At 37.8% G+C, this 18,274-nt stretch overlaps 1 protein-coding gene across 2 annotated transcripts in view; it reads left to right on the top strand.

The window, feature by feature from the left end:
• The window catches only part of LOC149242029 (putative vacuolar membrane protein YML018C), a 261,890-nt gene extending 253,460 nt beyond the window's left edge, over nt 1-8,430 (top strand). For both annotated transcript variants that reach the window (XM_089374124.1, XM_089374123.1), the window contains 3 exons: nt 7,736-7,853; nt 7,945-8,080; nt 8,239-8,430. In XM_089374124.1, the coding sequence (XP_089230250.1) occupies nt 7,736-7,853; nt 7,945-8,080; nt 8,239-8,319 (335 nt within the window). In that variant the 3' untranslated portion in view covers nt 8,320-8,430. The remainder of the gene's footprint in view (nt 1-7,735; nt 7,854-7,944; nt 8,081-8,238) is intronic.
• The last annotated feature ends 9,844 nt before the right edge of the window (nt 8,431-18,274 follow it).

The following is an 18,274-nucleotide window of genomic DNA, read 5'->3' as shown; positions in this document are numbered from 1 at the left end:
TATTAAATTCAACCCACAACATCATATCAGTATTCAATTTTACAACATTATTCAACAACACATGCAATTATATAGAAAGAACAACATCATCATCAATGCAGCGGAACATAAAGGAACAATAGAAGAAAAGCATTCACACATAGAGACACCAAGATTGGTCGGAGACCAGGGCAAAACCCACTACGGGGAAAACCCTTTCAAATTCATCTTCTTATTAGGTTGTCATTGAATGATTCAAGAAAAGAGAGTATAATGATCCATATCTTCAACCATAATCCTATCCAGCAAAAATCAACTAAACAATATCCATGAAGATTATCCCAGCAAATCAGTGTAACAAGATCCAAAAGATGATTTCAACAAAAGTAATGATCAGATATCACTTCATCATACTGTAGCCATTTGCAGTCAACTACAGTATCTACAAAAACCAAACCCAACTTTCCAGTCGCATGGATGAGCCAGCCTGCATGCGGTTGCAGCCGAGATTTCACCGTGGCAAGCCTGTAGCTGAGACTCAAAACTCTAAAATAGAATGCAAACTTCAGACCCTGCAATTTCAACTTCATGCAAACCAATTCTCTGCGGACCTGCCTCAGACCTATGCGAGCCAAAAACAAAGAAGAGAATAGAAGAATGCCTCATGATGATGTCCAAATGAGGGTCACTTGACTTGTATTTACAGGGATCCATGGGTGTCTAATTTCTCTGTTGGGTTGACCTGTCCTTTTGTGCACATGTTGGCTTTAATTCAAAAGTACACTTTCCCTTGTCCAAATTGAGCTTGTCAATAGTCAAAATTGGTCCTCTCGAAACAAGGAATCTCGTCCCATGGTAGGAATTTGTCATTGAGCTACCAAACTAACACTTCGACTCAACTAGGGAGAAATTCCAACTCCATCACGTAATCATCGCAAATATTTTGTCATCAAATCATGCCCTTTCTCAAATATATCGTCATCAAATGTCATCACTACTCATCTCTGCTCATCTTTGCTAATCTCTTGATTGTCTCTACTCATATGTTGAACATTCTCAAATCTAAAAGAAGAAGAATTTGATATCAGAGGGTAGCCTAAGCTACCACCCTCTATTCATCAAGGAGCCACTGCTACCGCCCGAAATCACTCCCAGCAGGGGGCCCAATGCTACTACCCGGGAAACATCAGAGAGCTTATCATTAGGGACCCTTGCTCAACCTGGAACCACATCAGGGAGCTCAGTGTCAACCCGAAATGACAATGAGGAAGGTCCTACAGGACACTCTCACCTCATGTCTATGACTGTGGGGAAGGTCCTATTGGACACTCTCACCCTAAGTCATCTCATAGGGGAGCAAACATCTTCCACCCTATGTTAAGCAATAGGAGTCATTGCATAGGGGAGCAACCATCTTCCACCCTGTGTCAATGCAATGTCTCATCCATCCTATTTCCCACTGATCTTCCCAATAATGACCCTCAAAAGTCATGTGGTAGAACACCTACATCATAATCAGCTTGGGTGACACACCTCCAAGCACTCTCTCAACTCATTGACCAGACGGGGAGTGGTATTCCAAACAAGCCCAACTTGTGGGTATGATGCCAACTGGGGTATACTCTGCATAGACCAAGATATGGGAGCAACATCTCTGACCCTATGGGTAACAAATAGGGGTGATACCCTATTGTCCAGAGATCTCTCAACCCCAGGAGCCCTCCATCTCAATTCCTCACCCTGGGAGGTCAAACAAGGGGGGAAGAGCGGGCACAGTGTCCTTGATCAATCCAACTCTTTGTAGATGAGAAACATATCATCGTGCTCATATTTAGTATTGGCTTAATCAACTCACTAAAGAGTTTAATCATAATATTTCAATAGTAGTAGTCTCCTATGCGTGCAAGATATCAAATCAAATATTATATTAGAACAAAATCTATATCACAAAATGATACCTTATTGAATATTCATCCTCCCTCTCACGAAGGAAGCAACCACAAGCATAATCTTGTCTCATACAACAACATTGTCTCAATATATATCTTAGCCCCAGCTATATACATGATTCTTTGCCAATCGGATCCCACTCATTATTATCACAATGTATCCCTGTCATATCCAGAACCTGCTCAAACAGCTCTCCAAAGAGCTTCTTCAACCTGCCTCACAGCTAGTCATGCCAACAACATCGTACTCAACCTCGGTCATGCTTAAAGCTACAAACTTCTCATCCAAAAATATCATGGCAGATCTCATACTAAAGCAACACCCAGATGTGCTCTTCTCATCAATAATGATCCCAAACAACATCAATACATCCATGCAGTCACATATTATAGGAAAAATATCTCAAACCAAAAAATTGATTGTCCCATGCAAATATATTGAAGTGTGCTTGCTGGCAAACTCAATGTGTATGAAGTGGCTCAATCATGAATTGACTCAGATTGTTCTGTGAAATATATATATACATGCGGACGGGTTTTCACATGGAACATCAATGCTTCAATCAACTATCAGTTGTCAAGTCAAGTTCAACAATATCTTTGAAATTCAATCAAAGTATCCAAGGATTTGCATTTCCACTTTCCAAAAACTCTTCAATAGCTTCACGATATAGATTTTCTTTTCCAAACTTCAAAAAGTAATTCATCATGCCAAGATTCTTCATGTCAAATTTCAGAGGCCAACTCCCTCTTCTTTGATCATCAGAGGCTCATTACCTGTCATGAATAGATCATCAACATATAAAACCAAAATCAAAGTCATACCTTGGACCACTTTTGAACTAGAGGATATACTAGGGTCGAGGAGCTAGCTTCAAACCATACAATGCTTTTTTCAAACATTATACTGATCAAACCAATATACTCGGCCTTAGACAAATCAATACTGTGCTATCAAATCAACTAAGTCAAGCCTTACATGCCAAATCAAAACTAATATCAAAACCATAAAAGTTTCTGTCAATAGCATTGTAACAAACTCTTCGAACCAGGTGTCAGGTAGAGCTCACATCCAAATACCGAGTTATGGCTTCATCTATTGTCATGTCAACAAATTGTCATTTACCAAGCAATATCAAGCCAAACTTCATCAAGCCATACACATAATCATAATCAAGGATAAATCATATAAGTTTCATGCATTCATTGTGAGATTACTGCATACTGAATCACAACTGCTTATACTTCAACCAATGTGCCAAGGCCAATGATGCCAATGCAGAATCGCTATTGAATACTAACATTAGTCATTGAAAGCCACTATGCCCACATAGCATTGTTACTTCACATCAAGGTAAATTATCATTATCAAGTCAAAACCCTAATTTGTTATCATTGTGAATTCAATCAATCCATAAGTCAAAACATATCTATGGACTATCAAGCAACATGTCAAAACTCCAATACTGCTCATCTATCTTAAACCAATAAGACAAATCTTGTCAAACCCTTGCAACTGCTATCAAATACTGTCATATACTATCTTTAATGATCAAATTAAAATGGCATACTGGTATGCATATTCTTGTCCCCTGAAAGAAAAAGTTTAGTCAACACATTCACATTCTTTATAGTAAAACATTCAAACTTCCCTGCTCATTGGACTTTCTATTGTTTGCTCCATATTTGTAGGACTGTTATACTCCAGGTGTACTCTCAGTGTTATGCATAGGGATTTAGTTTTTGTGACCATCAAGCACAACTCCTCCATAGGCTTACTTTTGTGCTGGTGAGAGGCCTATAACCGCACTCTTAAGACTTCTTTTGTGCGGTTAGGCCTTAGACTGGGAGAAATATTCCCTACTCAGAGCAAAACTTGCTGCAGACTAACAACATCAGATATTAGTCTATTCATCTCCAAAATTCTTACTTCAACAATAAAGAATCTTCTATACATTTAATGCAAATGATAATAAGTGTAGGGATCTTACGGAGAGTTTCTCCTTCCGAATAGGAAGCAACTTTAGTCATCATCATTCAAGACATCAACCTGTCTATCATAATATTATCATGCATCAACAGAACTGTTAGATCATGAAATCCGACTGTATCAGGTTCTAACACATATATTCATCGTAATTATAACATGTCAATATCGGCTACTTCATCATCACATATGAACATGACATGAAACTTTTATCAAGGGTTAGAGTCAAATGATTAGAACAACTAATAGGAGTATACTTCAAGAATCATGAACACAAGATCACTTCTCAACCATCAATACAAGGCATCCAATTTTACCATATGTCATAATTACTAAGCTTATCAAAACCTAACCAAGGTCAACAAGAAGAACAAGAAGACCCTGAGGCTCAATCTTATTGTTATACTTTTTATCATCAAGGTTACCATGCTTATTACAAACATTATCAATAGTATCAAGCTACCATATATAAGAATCAATGTGCTAACCTTCTTTATGGGATCAAGAAATCCATCATGTCTAAGATGCGAGATGTTTTGCCAAATATCAAGTATACCAATATATCAATGTTTCTATGTAGCTTTACCATGACTTTATAGAATGTAAGATACTTGTCCAATAACAAGTGCACCATCTCATCATAAGTACCATGAATCAAACTTACTTTCATATGCATACATGAGTCATTCATGAAGGTGAAATTTTCATCATACCTTAGGTCTTACCTTGCCATTCAATATTATAGCTGAAACAATATACTATATGTGTACCTTATAACATTCAGATCCCTTTGCACTTTGTATCACTTACTTGTCATGGGCAACTGTGATGCCTCTCTTCCTGCACTAGCTATCTTTTCCTACACCTTGGTGATCCTCAAGAAGGATCCACATATCACATCTCATCAGGAGGTTAGAAGAATCCAAATACTCAAACATACATGCAGGAAGTATAATTAAATCAATAAATCCAAACAAAAGTAAAGTCGTAGAGAAGTAACATAAATTGAAAAGTACTTATCTTCAATGAGAGGTGGTCATCTTCCTTTTGAACCAACCTTCAAGGGTCATTACTAGCCATTGTTCAATATAACATTGTTGCCTTCAATATTTCAACCAACTTCATCAGCAACCAGGTTATCAAAACCTGTCACAAGAGCTTGAACATCTATATATATATATATATATGTATCATAACCCAGGGTTTCTTCCAAACCCTATCTTCATAATATCCATCAAACCCTAAGAGTCAAATTGCCTAGAGTTTCCTTCAAACCCTAGCATTCTTTTAGGTCTCCACCATCTTCTCTTGCTTACAACAAAGGTGTCTTCATAGGGGTGATCTTCATTGACTTTTCTTCAACCCAGTGCTAAAACCATGTTAAATTTTCTTAGGGCTATATTGTTCTTTGCTTTAGATAATTGCATTTCTTCATTTGCATATTAAATTCACCCCACAACATCATATCATTATTCAGTTTTACAACATTATTCAGCAACATATGCAATTATATAGAAAGAACAACATCATCATCAATGCAACGGAACATAAATGAATAATAGAAGAAAAGCATTTACACATAGAGACACCAGGATTAATTGGAGACCAGGGCCAAACCCACTATGAGGAAAACCCTTTCAAATTCTTCTTATTATTTTATTGTCATTGAAGGATTCAAAAAAAGAGAGTACAATGATCCATATCTTCAACCATAATCCTATCCAGCGAAAATCAACTAAACAATATCCATGAAGATGATCCCAACAAATCAATCTAACAAGATCCAAAAAACTATTTCAGCAAAAGTACTGATCATATATCACTTCATCAGATTGTAGCCAACTTCGGTTATCTGCGGTCAACTATGGTAACTGACAAAAATCAAGCCCTACTTTCCAGCCGTAGGGAAGACGTGTTTTGCGTGCAGCTAAAAGGCTTCAGCCGCACGGATGAGCTGGCTTGCATGCGGTTGCAGCTGAGAATTCACCATGGCAAGCCTGCCGCTGAGACTTAAAACCCTAAAATAGAAATGTGAACTTCGGACCCTGCAATTTTAACTTCATGCTAACCAATTCTCCGCAGCCCTGCCTCACACCTGTGCGAGCCAAAAACAAAGAAGAAAATAGAATAATACCTCATGATGATGTCCAAATGAGAGTCATTTGACTTGTATTTATAGCCATCCATAGTTGTTTAATATCTCTTTTGGGCCAACCTGTTCTTTTATGCACATGTGGGCTTTAATTCAAAATTACACTTTCCCTTTGTCCAAATTGAGCGCTTCAATAGTCAAAGTTGGTCTTCTCGAAAAGAGGAATCTCGTCCCATGGTTGAAATTTGTCACTAAGCTGCCAAATTAACACACCAGTCTTATCACCACATGGGACTACCTAAATCAAATCTTGTACTATCGAAACCCTAGATCCATCCTACCGCAGAGCTTCCAAAATAAAAGGTCAGGATTCAACTTTCAAATTTCAAGTTATGAATTATATTATAATAGTATTTCTGGTCTTATGTGCTTGGATATCTACACTTGAGAGGCATAATCTCCTCTAAAAATCAGTTTTAAAAGATTGTAGTCGTGTTCTTGCTGAAAGCATGGCCAGCTGAAAGTGGTTGTCATCTGGATTTGCTCAGAAAATCTTGGATGCTGATTATGATGCAAAGAATCCTACCAAGAGAAAAGCCTCCAACAGTACAATTGGAGCAGCTGAGTTTTAGGTCCAAATGTATATTACAATGTAAAGAGTCATAACCAATGCGATACAAATTGAATGTCTCAAATACTTTTTAGTGTGCCATGAGTGTGATGCTGCAACACTTTGATGGCTGATATGAGTTCACCTTGTCATTGAATCGAGGACCATTTTAAGACAGTAGTCAGACATAATGTTCTGTCAAATTGTATTTTATGAAAACGAGAGTCATAGCTCATTTCAACGCAGCAGTCAAATATAATGTTCTGTTAACTTGTGCTCAGGAAAACGAGAGTCATAGGTTTTGTTCATGGTCAAATCTATTTTGTCTGACTGTATGTCTTTCGAACTGGCTTGTATATTCTTATCCATTTACTGTCTAGTTTGTATAGCAGGTGCTTTATTATAGTGTTTTAGTAAGTTTTAGTAAACTCTATGTCTAAAAACAGAATGGAAGGTCTTGAACAGTGAAAAGTGAGTGAAGTAGGACGTTTTCTGACTTTGCACGATGTCTAATTTAGAGCACAGAAAGAATATATGTTTTACTTGAATGTCTTTGATCTGATCTTGTTTATCCAGCTAAGGACATTGTTGGAAATAAACTAATGACTATAATATGCAAATGGTTGTTAATCTCAAAAGGTGTTAGTCACTTTGCTGTAAGCATGTCAGCTTAAAGAGCAGCATTGCTGGCAATTCTCAAATGACAACTTAAATTCTAAAGAGCCTTCTTGCTGAAGGAAAATCCCTCTAATTTCAATCGCTACCTGATTCTAGACCAGATCCAGCTGTTCACAAACGGAGTATTGATTCTATCAAAGGTATAATGGAATCCACTCCCAAAACAGCCCAATCTATATCGAAACTGTGGGTGCTTGCTATACTTAAATAAAATGGATCCATAAGGAAATTATTGATGTTATGGAATTTTACTGATTACTTTTTCCACCGTATCAAGTCTATCTCTTCAGCCCAGTGATCATTTAGTTTTCCCTTAAATTACTCATAAACTTTAGGTTCAAGAATTTCGTTGGTTTACTTTTGTTTGAACATTTGTTAAATATGAACACAGCTGATTAGAAGGATGTCTGATTTGCAATATAATGTTTGTGTGGTTGCAGTCTGGCCCTTGACTGCCATAGGCATCGAACCAAAATTTAGCATTCCAGATTCAGAAAAAGTGGATGAAGTTGTAATTGCAAATGGCTTTGTAGGAAGTGTTCTTTCAGACTACTTCTGGTATGCACTCGGCCAATGAAGTTGTTCTCTCTACCTTGAATTAAAGATAAAAATAAATATATGCAAATGATGCCTTTGGCTACCTCTCCAGGGCATTATCTGTAGTGTGGACAACACCTTTAGTAGCCACTTTGGGCATGTCTCTTACTATACCTCTAGCAATGATAGCCGATATGGTAATTCATGGTCGCCACTATTCAGCAATATATTTTCTTGGTTCAGCACAGGTATGCAGAGCAGCATTATTTGAAATAGTTTTCTTGTGGTTGCTTTGACATAGTTCCACATTGTCGCTGGTCATTAAGGGTAAGTGTTTTGTAGAGTGCAATATTCTGAGCTAGCGGTCAATTGTAATTTTTGAACATGCACTTAATGTTCCCTGCAGGTTTTTGCAGGGTTTGTGATTGCCAACCTTTCTGACCGGTGTTCAAGAAAGACAGGTTTATTGCATAATGGATTAATTTGAGGAATACAGATTGATATGCCAAGTATCAACTGGTGGGCATACAATTCTTTGTGAGAAGATGTATGATAATTTCTCCTTTTAAGGGAAGACAACTCATAGTTCTATTCTGGATTAGCAGCTGGCTATAGAAAATAGATTCCAGTGTTTTCTGGACTACTTTGCAGTTTGCATACTGGATTGTTGCAAAGGGAATTTCGTTCCTGATAATTGCACATAATTTGGAGCTTCATTTGTAAAAATTTTAGAATCTAAAAAATTTAGTTGTGTGCACGGCTAACAAATTGACCACATCAATGCCAAAGGCACTTGACTTTTGAGTCCAAAATTTTATTATTTTGTGATTCAATGGTAAATCGTACTTATCAAGTTTCTGTACAGATTCAACTTTACATGGAAAGTATTCCGGGATTTATTTTAGCATTTTGAATTTTGGAATAGAAAGCTCTAACAAAGCTTTCATAAAAGTTGCATATCATATCTGCTTTTGCACAGAACTTCTCTTATTTGGTTTCCTCTGCAGTCACTACAACTATTGGTGATTTATAACCATCCTTTAAATTTCTTTCCATAGTCTCATGCCACCAAGAAGAAACAAATTATTTAGTGATGTATTTTAATGTTCCATAAAATCACATCAATTGGTACGAATTGGGCCTGATTTTATGACAATGCTATTGTTAGGGAATTAGAAGGCTACAATTCTTGGAAGACAATTCACATTGATGAGGATAAACCATGAAAAATTGGAAATAACAACTGATACAAAAATGGAATCTGAATAGAGGTAACTAGAGGTTTCGAGAGTGAATATAAACAGATGCATGGAAATATCATTCCTGGACATCTTTTGAGAGATCCCTAAAAGTGCAATACCAACATGTTTAAAGATTGCCATGGTTATCATCCTTGAACTCGATGGGACAGGTGGCTTAAGATAGGCATAGGCTAAAGGGCAAACGATATGCACCTTTGCCAGCGACAGCTTTTCATTGGTTGGAACTTTATCGATCACCATCAATTGCTTATCCTGACAACCACATTCTCTGATCGGCAACTCATCCAAACGCCGTTAGTGTTTCAATGGTGAACCCACTTCCACGGACATCCATCTCCAATTGAATGCAAGCAGTAGCTGTGGCATTTAATGCAGTTTCCTGCTATAATTCAAAATCTTAACAGGGGCCATCATTTGCCAGAGCTTCAACGTTGCTTCCACATCCCCTGTTTCTCATCAAAATCAGCACAGACAGAAACGAGGAGGCAGACCATCATCAACCAATAAAGATTTCCATCACTGGGGAAAAAGTTAAAAACATAGCAGCAGAGGGAAGACGCATGAAAAGAAGAAAACTTCAGAGAAGAGCAGAAAACGTGTCTTGGATACCTCGATATTGGCAACCCTTTAAGAACCCATCATTGAACAGCAGCAGCAAGGTTGACAATAACAAGCATGTCTACAAAGAAGAAGAATATGCTCTTTTTCCTGTCTCTCTGTTCTAACTGTGCATCATCGTCCCTCAACATTTCTTCTCTGACGGCTCTCATAATCCGTTCAAATGAAGGCCTCGATCCCTGCCAAAACAAATGACTCACACCCGAACGACATATGACATGTGACCAAGTAATATTTATACTGAAACAAATATCCATTTTCTGAGTATTCCTCAACATCTTTAAACCAACCTAAAGAAGGGCTTCTCCACAATCATGCTACTTATGCTGTTATGATCCTTATTTTGGAGCTTACCCACAAGTTGAAAGACGTTGAATTTTTACTGAACTGAATGAAGGACCCTTCAAATGCCACTACAGGGTGTTTTAGTTGATGTTATCAGAGCCTATGGAAAAGAAGGTATGCCAGAAAAAACCAACATACCTTCTGCTTAGCTATGCAGAGCTTTAACACTAAATTTTTTCATTATTGCAGGTCGCCTAGATGTCGTTGCAGTTATCCTCTTCCTCAATGTTTTGAAAGAGCTTCGTATTCTTAAAGACTCGTAGCCACTAGGCTTGACTTGTCTAAAGATTTGCTGAGGTAAAAGAGTCAAGAGTTGGACTCGACTTAGAAAGAACCCACCAAAATCTTTACAAATACGAAAAAATAAAGAAGCGCATTTTTTCCAATTTCGATAAAACTGAGATATTCTCATTGACATTAAATAAATCCATGTTTATACAGTGCAGAATATCAACATATGTCTGAAATTGATATATATGATATGTCAATGAGTCATGTCCCCTCACTCATGAGTCATGAGTGACGACATGATCAAGAATGGGAAATTTCTTTTCCCGTTCTTTGGGCTATCTTAGCTTCAGTAAAATCCAAGGCCTCGGGGTGAAAAAGAGTCTCCTCCTAGACTAGCCAATTTAATATTGGCTCTACACTGTCCAGCTCAATTGTTGCATGATCCATGCCTAGTATTTGTCATGAGATTTGAACTCCTTGGATTCTATTAATGATTTAATAGAAAAGTGTTCAACTTTGTCTTCCTTTTAGTTTTTTTCAGGTCTGCAATGGTTGTGGGTGAAAAAGACCAAAATATGAGAAAATGAGCTAATTTACACCGTTTGTGGGCATGATAGAAGGCTCAGCAAGTCATACACATGCTCTGCGAGTAAAACTCTTTGATGCTTTCAACAACTTGTGAGTCCAGAGTTTGACTTGTGATTATTCACGAGCTGTTGTCTGATTTAGTGGGTCTGACTAGCAGAGTTATACTTGATGCCTATTTTCTGGTTTCTTCTTCATTGTTCATCTCTTAGATCACCTCTGAATCCAAGGTAATTTTTTGTTTCCAGTTTTTAGTAGTACTGAGATATTTCCACCACTTATATTTGAAGATAAGAGTATGGTTGAATGAAATTGCAGTAGTCCTTAAGGAATTATGTGCTGATTTGTTCTTGTACTTTTGAGTTCTTTGGTTTATTATGTTATTGGCCTGTATAGTGCTGGAGGTCGTTAAAAGGATTATGGTGCCTCATGGTTCTGCTGTCATGTAATAATTTTGACTAATGAGGTTTTTTTTCCAGTTCCCAAATTCCTCAAATTTGTTGGAACTAGAGGGGTGAATGTCATGTAATAATTTTGACTAATAAGGTTTTCTTTCCAGATCTCAAATTCCTCAAATTTGTTGGAAGTAGAGCGGTGAAAGCCACATAGTGGTGTGGTCCAAGCTTGCGAGCAATCTATAGGCATTCTGTCTGATTCTTCAATCACAGGTATCTCAAATATGAGTTTAGAAGGCAGCCTGCAATGACAACGTTGCCAAGAAACAAGACAGTGTGGAGCTTCTGTGCGAGATGAGGTAATGTGAAGGGAAAAGCCTTAAGACTCGATACCGGGAACTATTCTTGGGGTTATGACAATTTGACTCCTAAGAATCATATAATAGATGTGGTTTATAATGTATCTAGTAATGAGCTTGTCAATGGTGAAGAGTGCCATTATTCAAGGTGATTCCACTCATTTCAACTATACTACATTAAGGATATTGGGTGGCCTTGGATGACCTTACATGTATATACTACGTGCTGCAATATAAAAATGTTTGGAAACATGAGCTGGAACATAAGGTTATATAATAACAAAAGATAAAATTTAAAAGTAATTAAACTATATGTCATGTGAAAACCAGGTCTAATCGTGAATTTGGCATCGGAAGAAGACATAATTGGAGATTCATATGACATTATATTTTGGCAATATTAGCTACAGATTTTAGTAGAGAGTGATCAACATTAGCAAGAATAATTTTGTCCCCAGGAAGAAAAATATTAAGCACAGTAATAAACCCTGGTTTGATATATTAGACCCTATATCAAGGATTTTGACCTCGAGCAATAATTGTCCCCAGGAAGAAAAATATTAAGCACAGTAATAAACCCTTGTTTGATATATTAGACCCTATATCAGGGATTTTGACCTCGAGCCTTGTGACCTCAAGAAATATCCCTGGTTTGATATATTAGACCCCTATATCAGGGATGTTGACCTCAAGCCTTGTGACCTCAAGAAATATGACCTCAACCTCGAGAACTTTGACCTTGGCCTCAAGAATGGTGACCTTAGCCTTAGGAACTATGACCTTATGAACTATGACCCTAGCCTCAAGAATTGTGACCTCCTAAACAGTGACATTGGCATCCATAACATTTGCTTCTAGAACTATGACCTTAGCCTTGAGAACTGTGACCTCATGAACTTTTATCTTGGCCTCCATAATTGTGGCCTTGGGAACTATAACATCGACCCCTAGAACACTGGCCCTAGGGACTATGGCATCGGCCTCTAGAACATTGGCCGAAGGAATTGTGACCTTAGAAACTATGATCATGAACTCAGGAACTTTAACTTTAGGAACTATGACCTCGACCTTAAGAATTGTGACCCCTTAGGAACTATGATCTCGACATAGGAACTATTACCTCTGGAATTGTGACATTGGCCTTCAAAACACGCCTCAAGAACTAGGACCTCGACATTTGGAACTACCTTGGGAACTTTGTCCTTGGCCTTTGTAATTGTGACCTCGGAAACTTTAACCTTGGCCTTGGGAATTGTGAACTTAGGAACTGTGACATTGGCCTCCAAAACATTGACCTCAAGAACTGTAACCGTAACCTTGGCCTTAAGAACCATGACATTTTCCTCCAAAACATTGGCCTCAAGAACTATGACCTTGGCCTTTGGAACTATGGCTTCAAGAACTCGACATTGGCCTCTAGAACACTTGCCTCATGAACTGTGACCTTAGCCTTTGGAACTGTGGCCTTGGGAACTTTGACCTCAACATTGGGAATTGTGATCTCGACCTCAAGAACTATTACCTTGGATCGGGAACTATGACTTGAGAGTTGTGACCTTAGGAATTGTGACAGTGGCCTCCATAACATTGACCTTGGCCTTAAGAACTCTAAGCTTGGGAGCACCTTGGCCTCGAGAATTATGGCATCAGGAACTGTGACCCAGGAAATTTGACCTTGGCCTTGGGAATTGTGACTTCAAGAACTATGACATTGGCTTCTAGAACATTGACCTTATGCTTTGGAACTATGACCTTGATCTAGGGAACTGTGAAATTTTCCTTGGGAACTATGGCCTCAAGAATTGTGTATTGACCTCCATAATAGTAACCTCGGGAATTGTGATGTCAGGAACTATGACCTTAGCCTTTCAAACTATAGCCTCAGGAACTTTGACTTTGGCCTCAAGAACTGTGACCTCAACCTCAAGAACTATGGCCTCAACAATTACAACCTCTGAAACTGCGACCTCAAGAATTGTGACATTGGTCTCTAGATCATTGGCCACAGTTTCAAAGGTGAAGGCCAGTTTCAAAGGTGAAGGTTGTTGAATAGCGTTGCCATTGATGTCAAAGTCATTCATTAGTGATCAACATGAAGAGCGCATACTTTGAGGAAGCAATGAAGAAAAGAAGGAAAGTCTTGACATGAATGCTTTTAATATATGTCAATGGATTACTATAATTGAAAGTACCAATGGACGAGAAGCCTTGGAAGAAATAAAAGGAAGCTTATAACAAAGCCTAGAAACCCCAGCGATGTGACCAAGATGCCCTGCACTTGTTGAGGAAAATGAATGGAAATGATAGTGAATTTGCAAGCAAGAAAATCACAGTTTGATTGTACTCGTCACTTGTCACGTCATTTCTTTTGATCGGTGGCACACCATGCAGGTCTTAGTGGTTGCAAAGATATTTATGTTTGAAGTTTGCAAATATAGATCTTCTCCAATGCATGGGCAAATTCACTCAAAGCTAGTAGAATAATAAAGGCACAAAACACATGATCCTTCCCCAAGCAATGTCTAAAACTAATACGTAGCTCCCCAATGAAAGATACAATGCAATCAAGTAAGCTATCTAAAGAAGGATTTTTAAAGTCAGCTTCACTTTTTGGGGGTATTTTTAAATAGAAGTTAAAATTCAAGTAAGGTCGACCCCCTCCCTTGTATCCTTTCAATGGCTATAAAAGGAAGCAACCATTGTTCCTTTGTATATACATGTTTTTCTCGACAACAAAAGCTCTGAAGTTACTGTTGAGTTGTGTTATATTCTTTCCACGACTAGCCCACGTAATTAACCGAGGGGTTAGGAAGGGGGCAGCCCCCTGTTTGTTGCACCAATTGCATAGCGGGGGGGAGTCACAGGGGGTTTGAGGGGTGCAGGTAACCCCACGTTGCCCCGGAAAATTTTGGTTTTGGACCCTATGTTAGGTTGGGTGGATCTACCTATGGTTTTGTGCATGATTTTCGCACATGATTTTGGACGCGATGATTTTCGGTCCATGGTTTTGGACGCGATGGTTTTCGGTCCATGGTATTGGATGCTTCGGCATGTATAAATATGTATTATAACATTGAAAGGAACATAATGAAAAATCAAGCTGGTAGTCCCAGTTTTGGGATCCAGGGGAAAATCTTTGTGTATATGTGTTTTATGTGTTATGCCCTCGCATTGTTTATTTTATGTGTTTTAGAATTCGTATGCAAGTAATTTATGTACGGGGTTAAAACCTACAGTTACAATGCAAATCAAAAGGATAAGGTTGAGCAAAGAAGACATATACTTTTGTGATAGATTTTTGTTTGTTTGTGTTTTCTAGTATAGGGGTCACGACACCATTTATATTTCAAAACCGAAGCATGTTGGAAGCATTCACAATGATTTAAATTATGACTTAATTAGCTCTTTATTGTTTCTCTTGTTCTGGCATAGGTTCCTAGTTGTTTGATTGTGATATAGTTTAGGCACGTATTTATGGTGCGAGGAGCTCGTCATGATTGGGAAAATGTTTTATCTGTGGATGCATGGATTATGTCAATAAACCCATTGGCGCAATGAGAGGGTGCAATGACCTATCCAAACATTGCTTGATTCTAAAACACAAATTTTGTCTGTGTCCGACCATTGAAATATTGGTAGTGAATATTCCAACAATTGGTATTGGAGTAGGTCCCTTCACAATAGCTTAACCACTAGAAAGTAAATCATGGATTGCGCCAAAAATGGAACTCCATTATTTGATGGATAGAACCATGCATTTTGGAGCGGCATGATGAGAGCATTTGTGGAAGCACAATGATTTGATGTTGGTACTCCATAGAAAGTGGATACAAAGCGCTTACCTCTCCTGCAACAGATGATGTTGGTAAGAAACTCTATGAAAACAATGTGAAAGCCAAGAATGTTACTTCAAGTAGAAATGTTATGAAACCAGCTCACAAAAAGATAGAAAAGATAGATCAACGCCTTAGAAATAAGCCTCTTCGAGGGGGCAACCTCCTTTACATTACACAAATGAACAATTCTTAGATGCTTCAAATGACAAAACCTCCTTTCTATATATAGGAGTCTAAGGAGTCACAATATAACCAAAGCCGACCTAACAATAATAACATAAAGGCACAAAAATAATAATAGTTGAATTCTATGGGGCACAATAATAACAATATGGGGATAATAGGGGCACAACAATAACAATAAGGGATACGACGACTATAGTAATGGGGGAATCACTAGTATTATAGGGACTTAACATGCCCCTCCTTAAAAAAAGTGTTGTCCTCAATGCTTGAGTAGTTCTGGATGCTTCTGTATAAAATTCTCATCCTGCCATGTGGAATCTTCAACGTATAAGTTCTTCCACTTGATGAGATACTCTGAAATTGATCGATTTCGTAGCTGTCGAGTTCTTGTTTCTTTGACTGCTTCAGGTTCCAATATGATTTTTCTTTCCTCATCAAGTTCTGGCAATATTGTTTGAACTGGAAGCTTGTTACCTATAACATTTTTTAAGCATGAAACATGGAAAACTGGGTGCACTCGGGAAGCTGCAAGAAGCTCCAATTTGTATGCCATAGTACCTATATTTTGCAACACCTTGTACGGACCATAATACTTTGGTGATAATTTATTATCCTTCTTAGCTTTCTTGAGGGACATTTGTTTATATGGTTGTAACCATAAGAATAACCAATCCCCTACATCAAAATTTCTTTCGCTGCGATGTTAATCTGCCTGTTGTTTCATTCTATTCTGCGCCAAGGTGAGGTTATCCTTTAAGAGTTGGAGAACTTGTTGCTGATGCTCGATGTGATCTTCCACTGCTTGAACCTTAGAATTTTCTCTTAAATATGATGTGATGGATGGTGGATGATATCTATAAAGTGCCATAAATGGGGTCATTTTTGTTGCAATATGGAAGGAAGTGTTATACCACCATTCAGCCAGAGGCAACCATTTGACCCATTGTGTTTGTTTATCAGATACAAAGCAACGAAGATATCCTTCCAAACATTTGTTTACTATCTCAGTTTTCCCATCAAATTGAGGATGATAAGATGAGCTATGAGCTAACTGAGTACCAAGACAAGAAAATAATTTTGTCCAAAAATTTCCAGTGAAAATGGGATCTTTGTCGCTTACAATAATCTTTGGGGTTCCATGTAGCTTATGAATTGTTTCCATAAATGCAGTAGAAACTGTACTCGCTTTAAATGGATGAGATAATGTACAAAAGTGTGCATACGTGGTAAGTCTGTCAACTACCACCATAATAACACTCTTTCCTTCGGACTTGGGTAAACCTGTGATAAAATCCATTGAAACCTTCTCCCAACATTGGCTTGGAATGGATAAAGGTTGTAATAGTCCTGGGGTCTTAATTGTTTCAACCTTATTTTGTTGGCAAAGCAAACATTTCGCCACAAACTTTTGAATATCCGATTTAAGGCCATCCCAAAAAAAATCCTTCTTAACCCTGTGGTAGGTCTTTAGAAATCCTGAGTGCCCTCGTAAGGGAGAGGTGTGCAATTCCCTAAGAATCTTTTGTTTGAGTTGTGAATTCTTATATAAGTATAACCGATCTTTGTACCATAACGAATCATTTTTCCAGCTAAATGTATTAGATGTATTGGGATCTTGTTGTATCTTTTGAATGAGTGCCCACACTTCCTCGTCATTCTTCCATTCATCCCTTGCTTCGTTTATCCAATCTGTTTGGATAATAGAAATGGCACAAAGAAATGCTTCCACATCCTCATCCTTTCTTGAAAGTGCATTTTGCTTCCCTTTTTTGTAGATGATTTCAAAGTCATAACCCAACATCTTTGTGACCCATTTTTGTTGCGCTTCTGAAGATAATCTTTGTTCTAAAAAGTATTTAAGACTATCATGATTTGCTTTTACTTTGAAGTGTCTTCCCATTAGGTAGGGTTGCCATTTCTTAAGTGCATGTAGTATTGCCAACATTTCCTTCTCATAAATAGCTTTTTGTAAATACTTTCCTTTGATTGGACGACTTTTAAAAATTAATGGGTCTTTCTTCTTGCATTAAAACAACACCAATTCCATTTCTTGAGGCATCACATTCCACAATAAAGGTTTTTGTGAAGTCCGGTGTAGCCAAGACTAATGCTTGGCACATTGCCTTTTTAAGATATTCAAAGGCCTTCGTTGTTTCTGGAGTCCATAAAAATGCATCTTTCTTCAATAATGTTGTTAGAGGTTATGCTATTCTCCCATAATTCTTAAAAAACTTGCGATAATACCCTGTCAACCCGAGAAATCCTCGTAGATGCTTTATGGATATGGGGATTTTCCATTCCTTAATGGTTTTAATTTTGCTAGGGTCTACCTTAACACCTTCATGAGATACAATATGAACCAGATATTCCACCTCTTGTACTCCAAAGAAACATTTGGAGATTTTTACATATAATTGTTTCTCTTCCAATAGTTTGAGCACCATGTCAACATGTTGGACATGATCCTTCCAAGACTTGTCATAGATTAGTATATCATCAAAAAATACTAACATAAATTTTCTAAGGAAGGGTTTGAAAATGGAATTCATCAAACCTTGAAATGTAGAAGGTGCATTAGTAAGGCCAAAAGGCATGACCAAAAATTCATAATGACCCTCATGAGTT

This window comes from Pinus tabuliformis, chromosome 8, assembly GCF_031772625.1.
Source record: "Pinus tabuliformis cultivar Carrire ecotype Pingquan chromosome 8, CPIR1, whole genome shotgun sequence".
In the NCBI taxonomy this organism is placed as follows: Eukaryota; Viridiplantae; Streptophyta; class Pinopsida; order Pinales; family Pinaceae; genus Pinus; species Pinus tabuliformis.
Note: the sequence above shows the minus strand (reverse complement) of the source record. Positions and strands in the feature narration are given on the sequence as shown.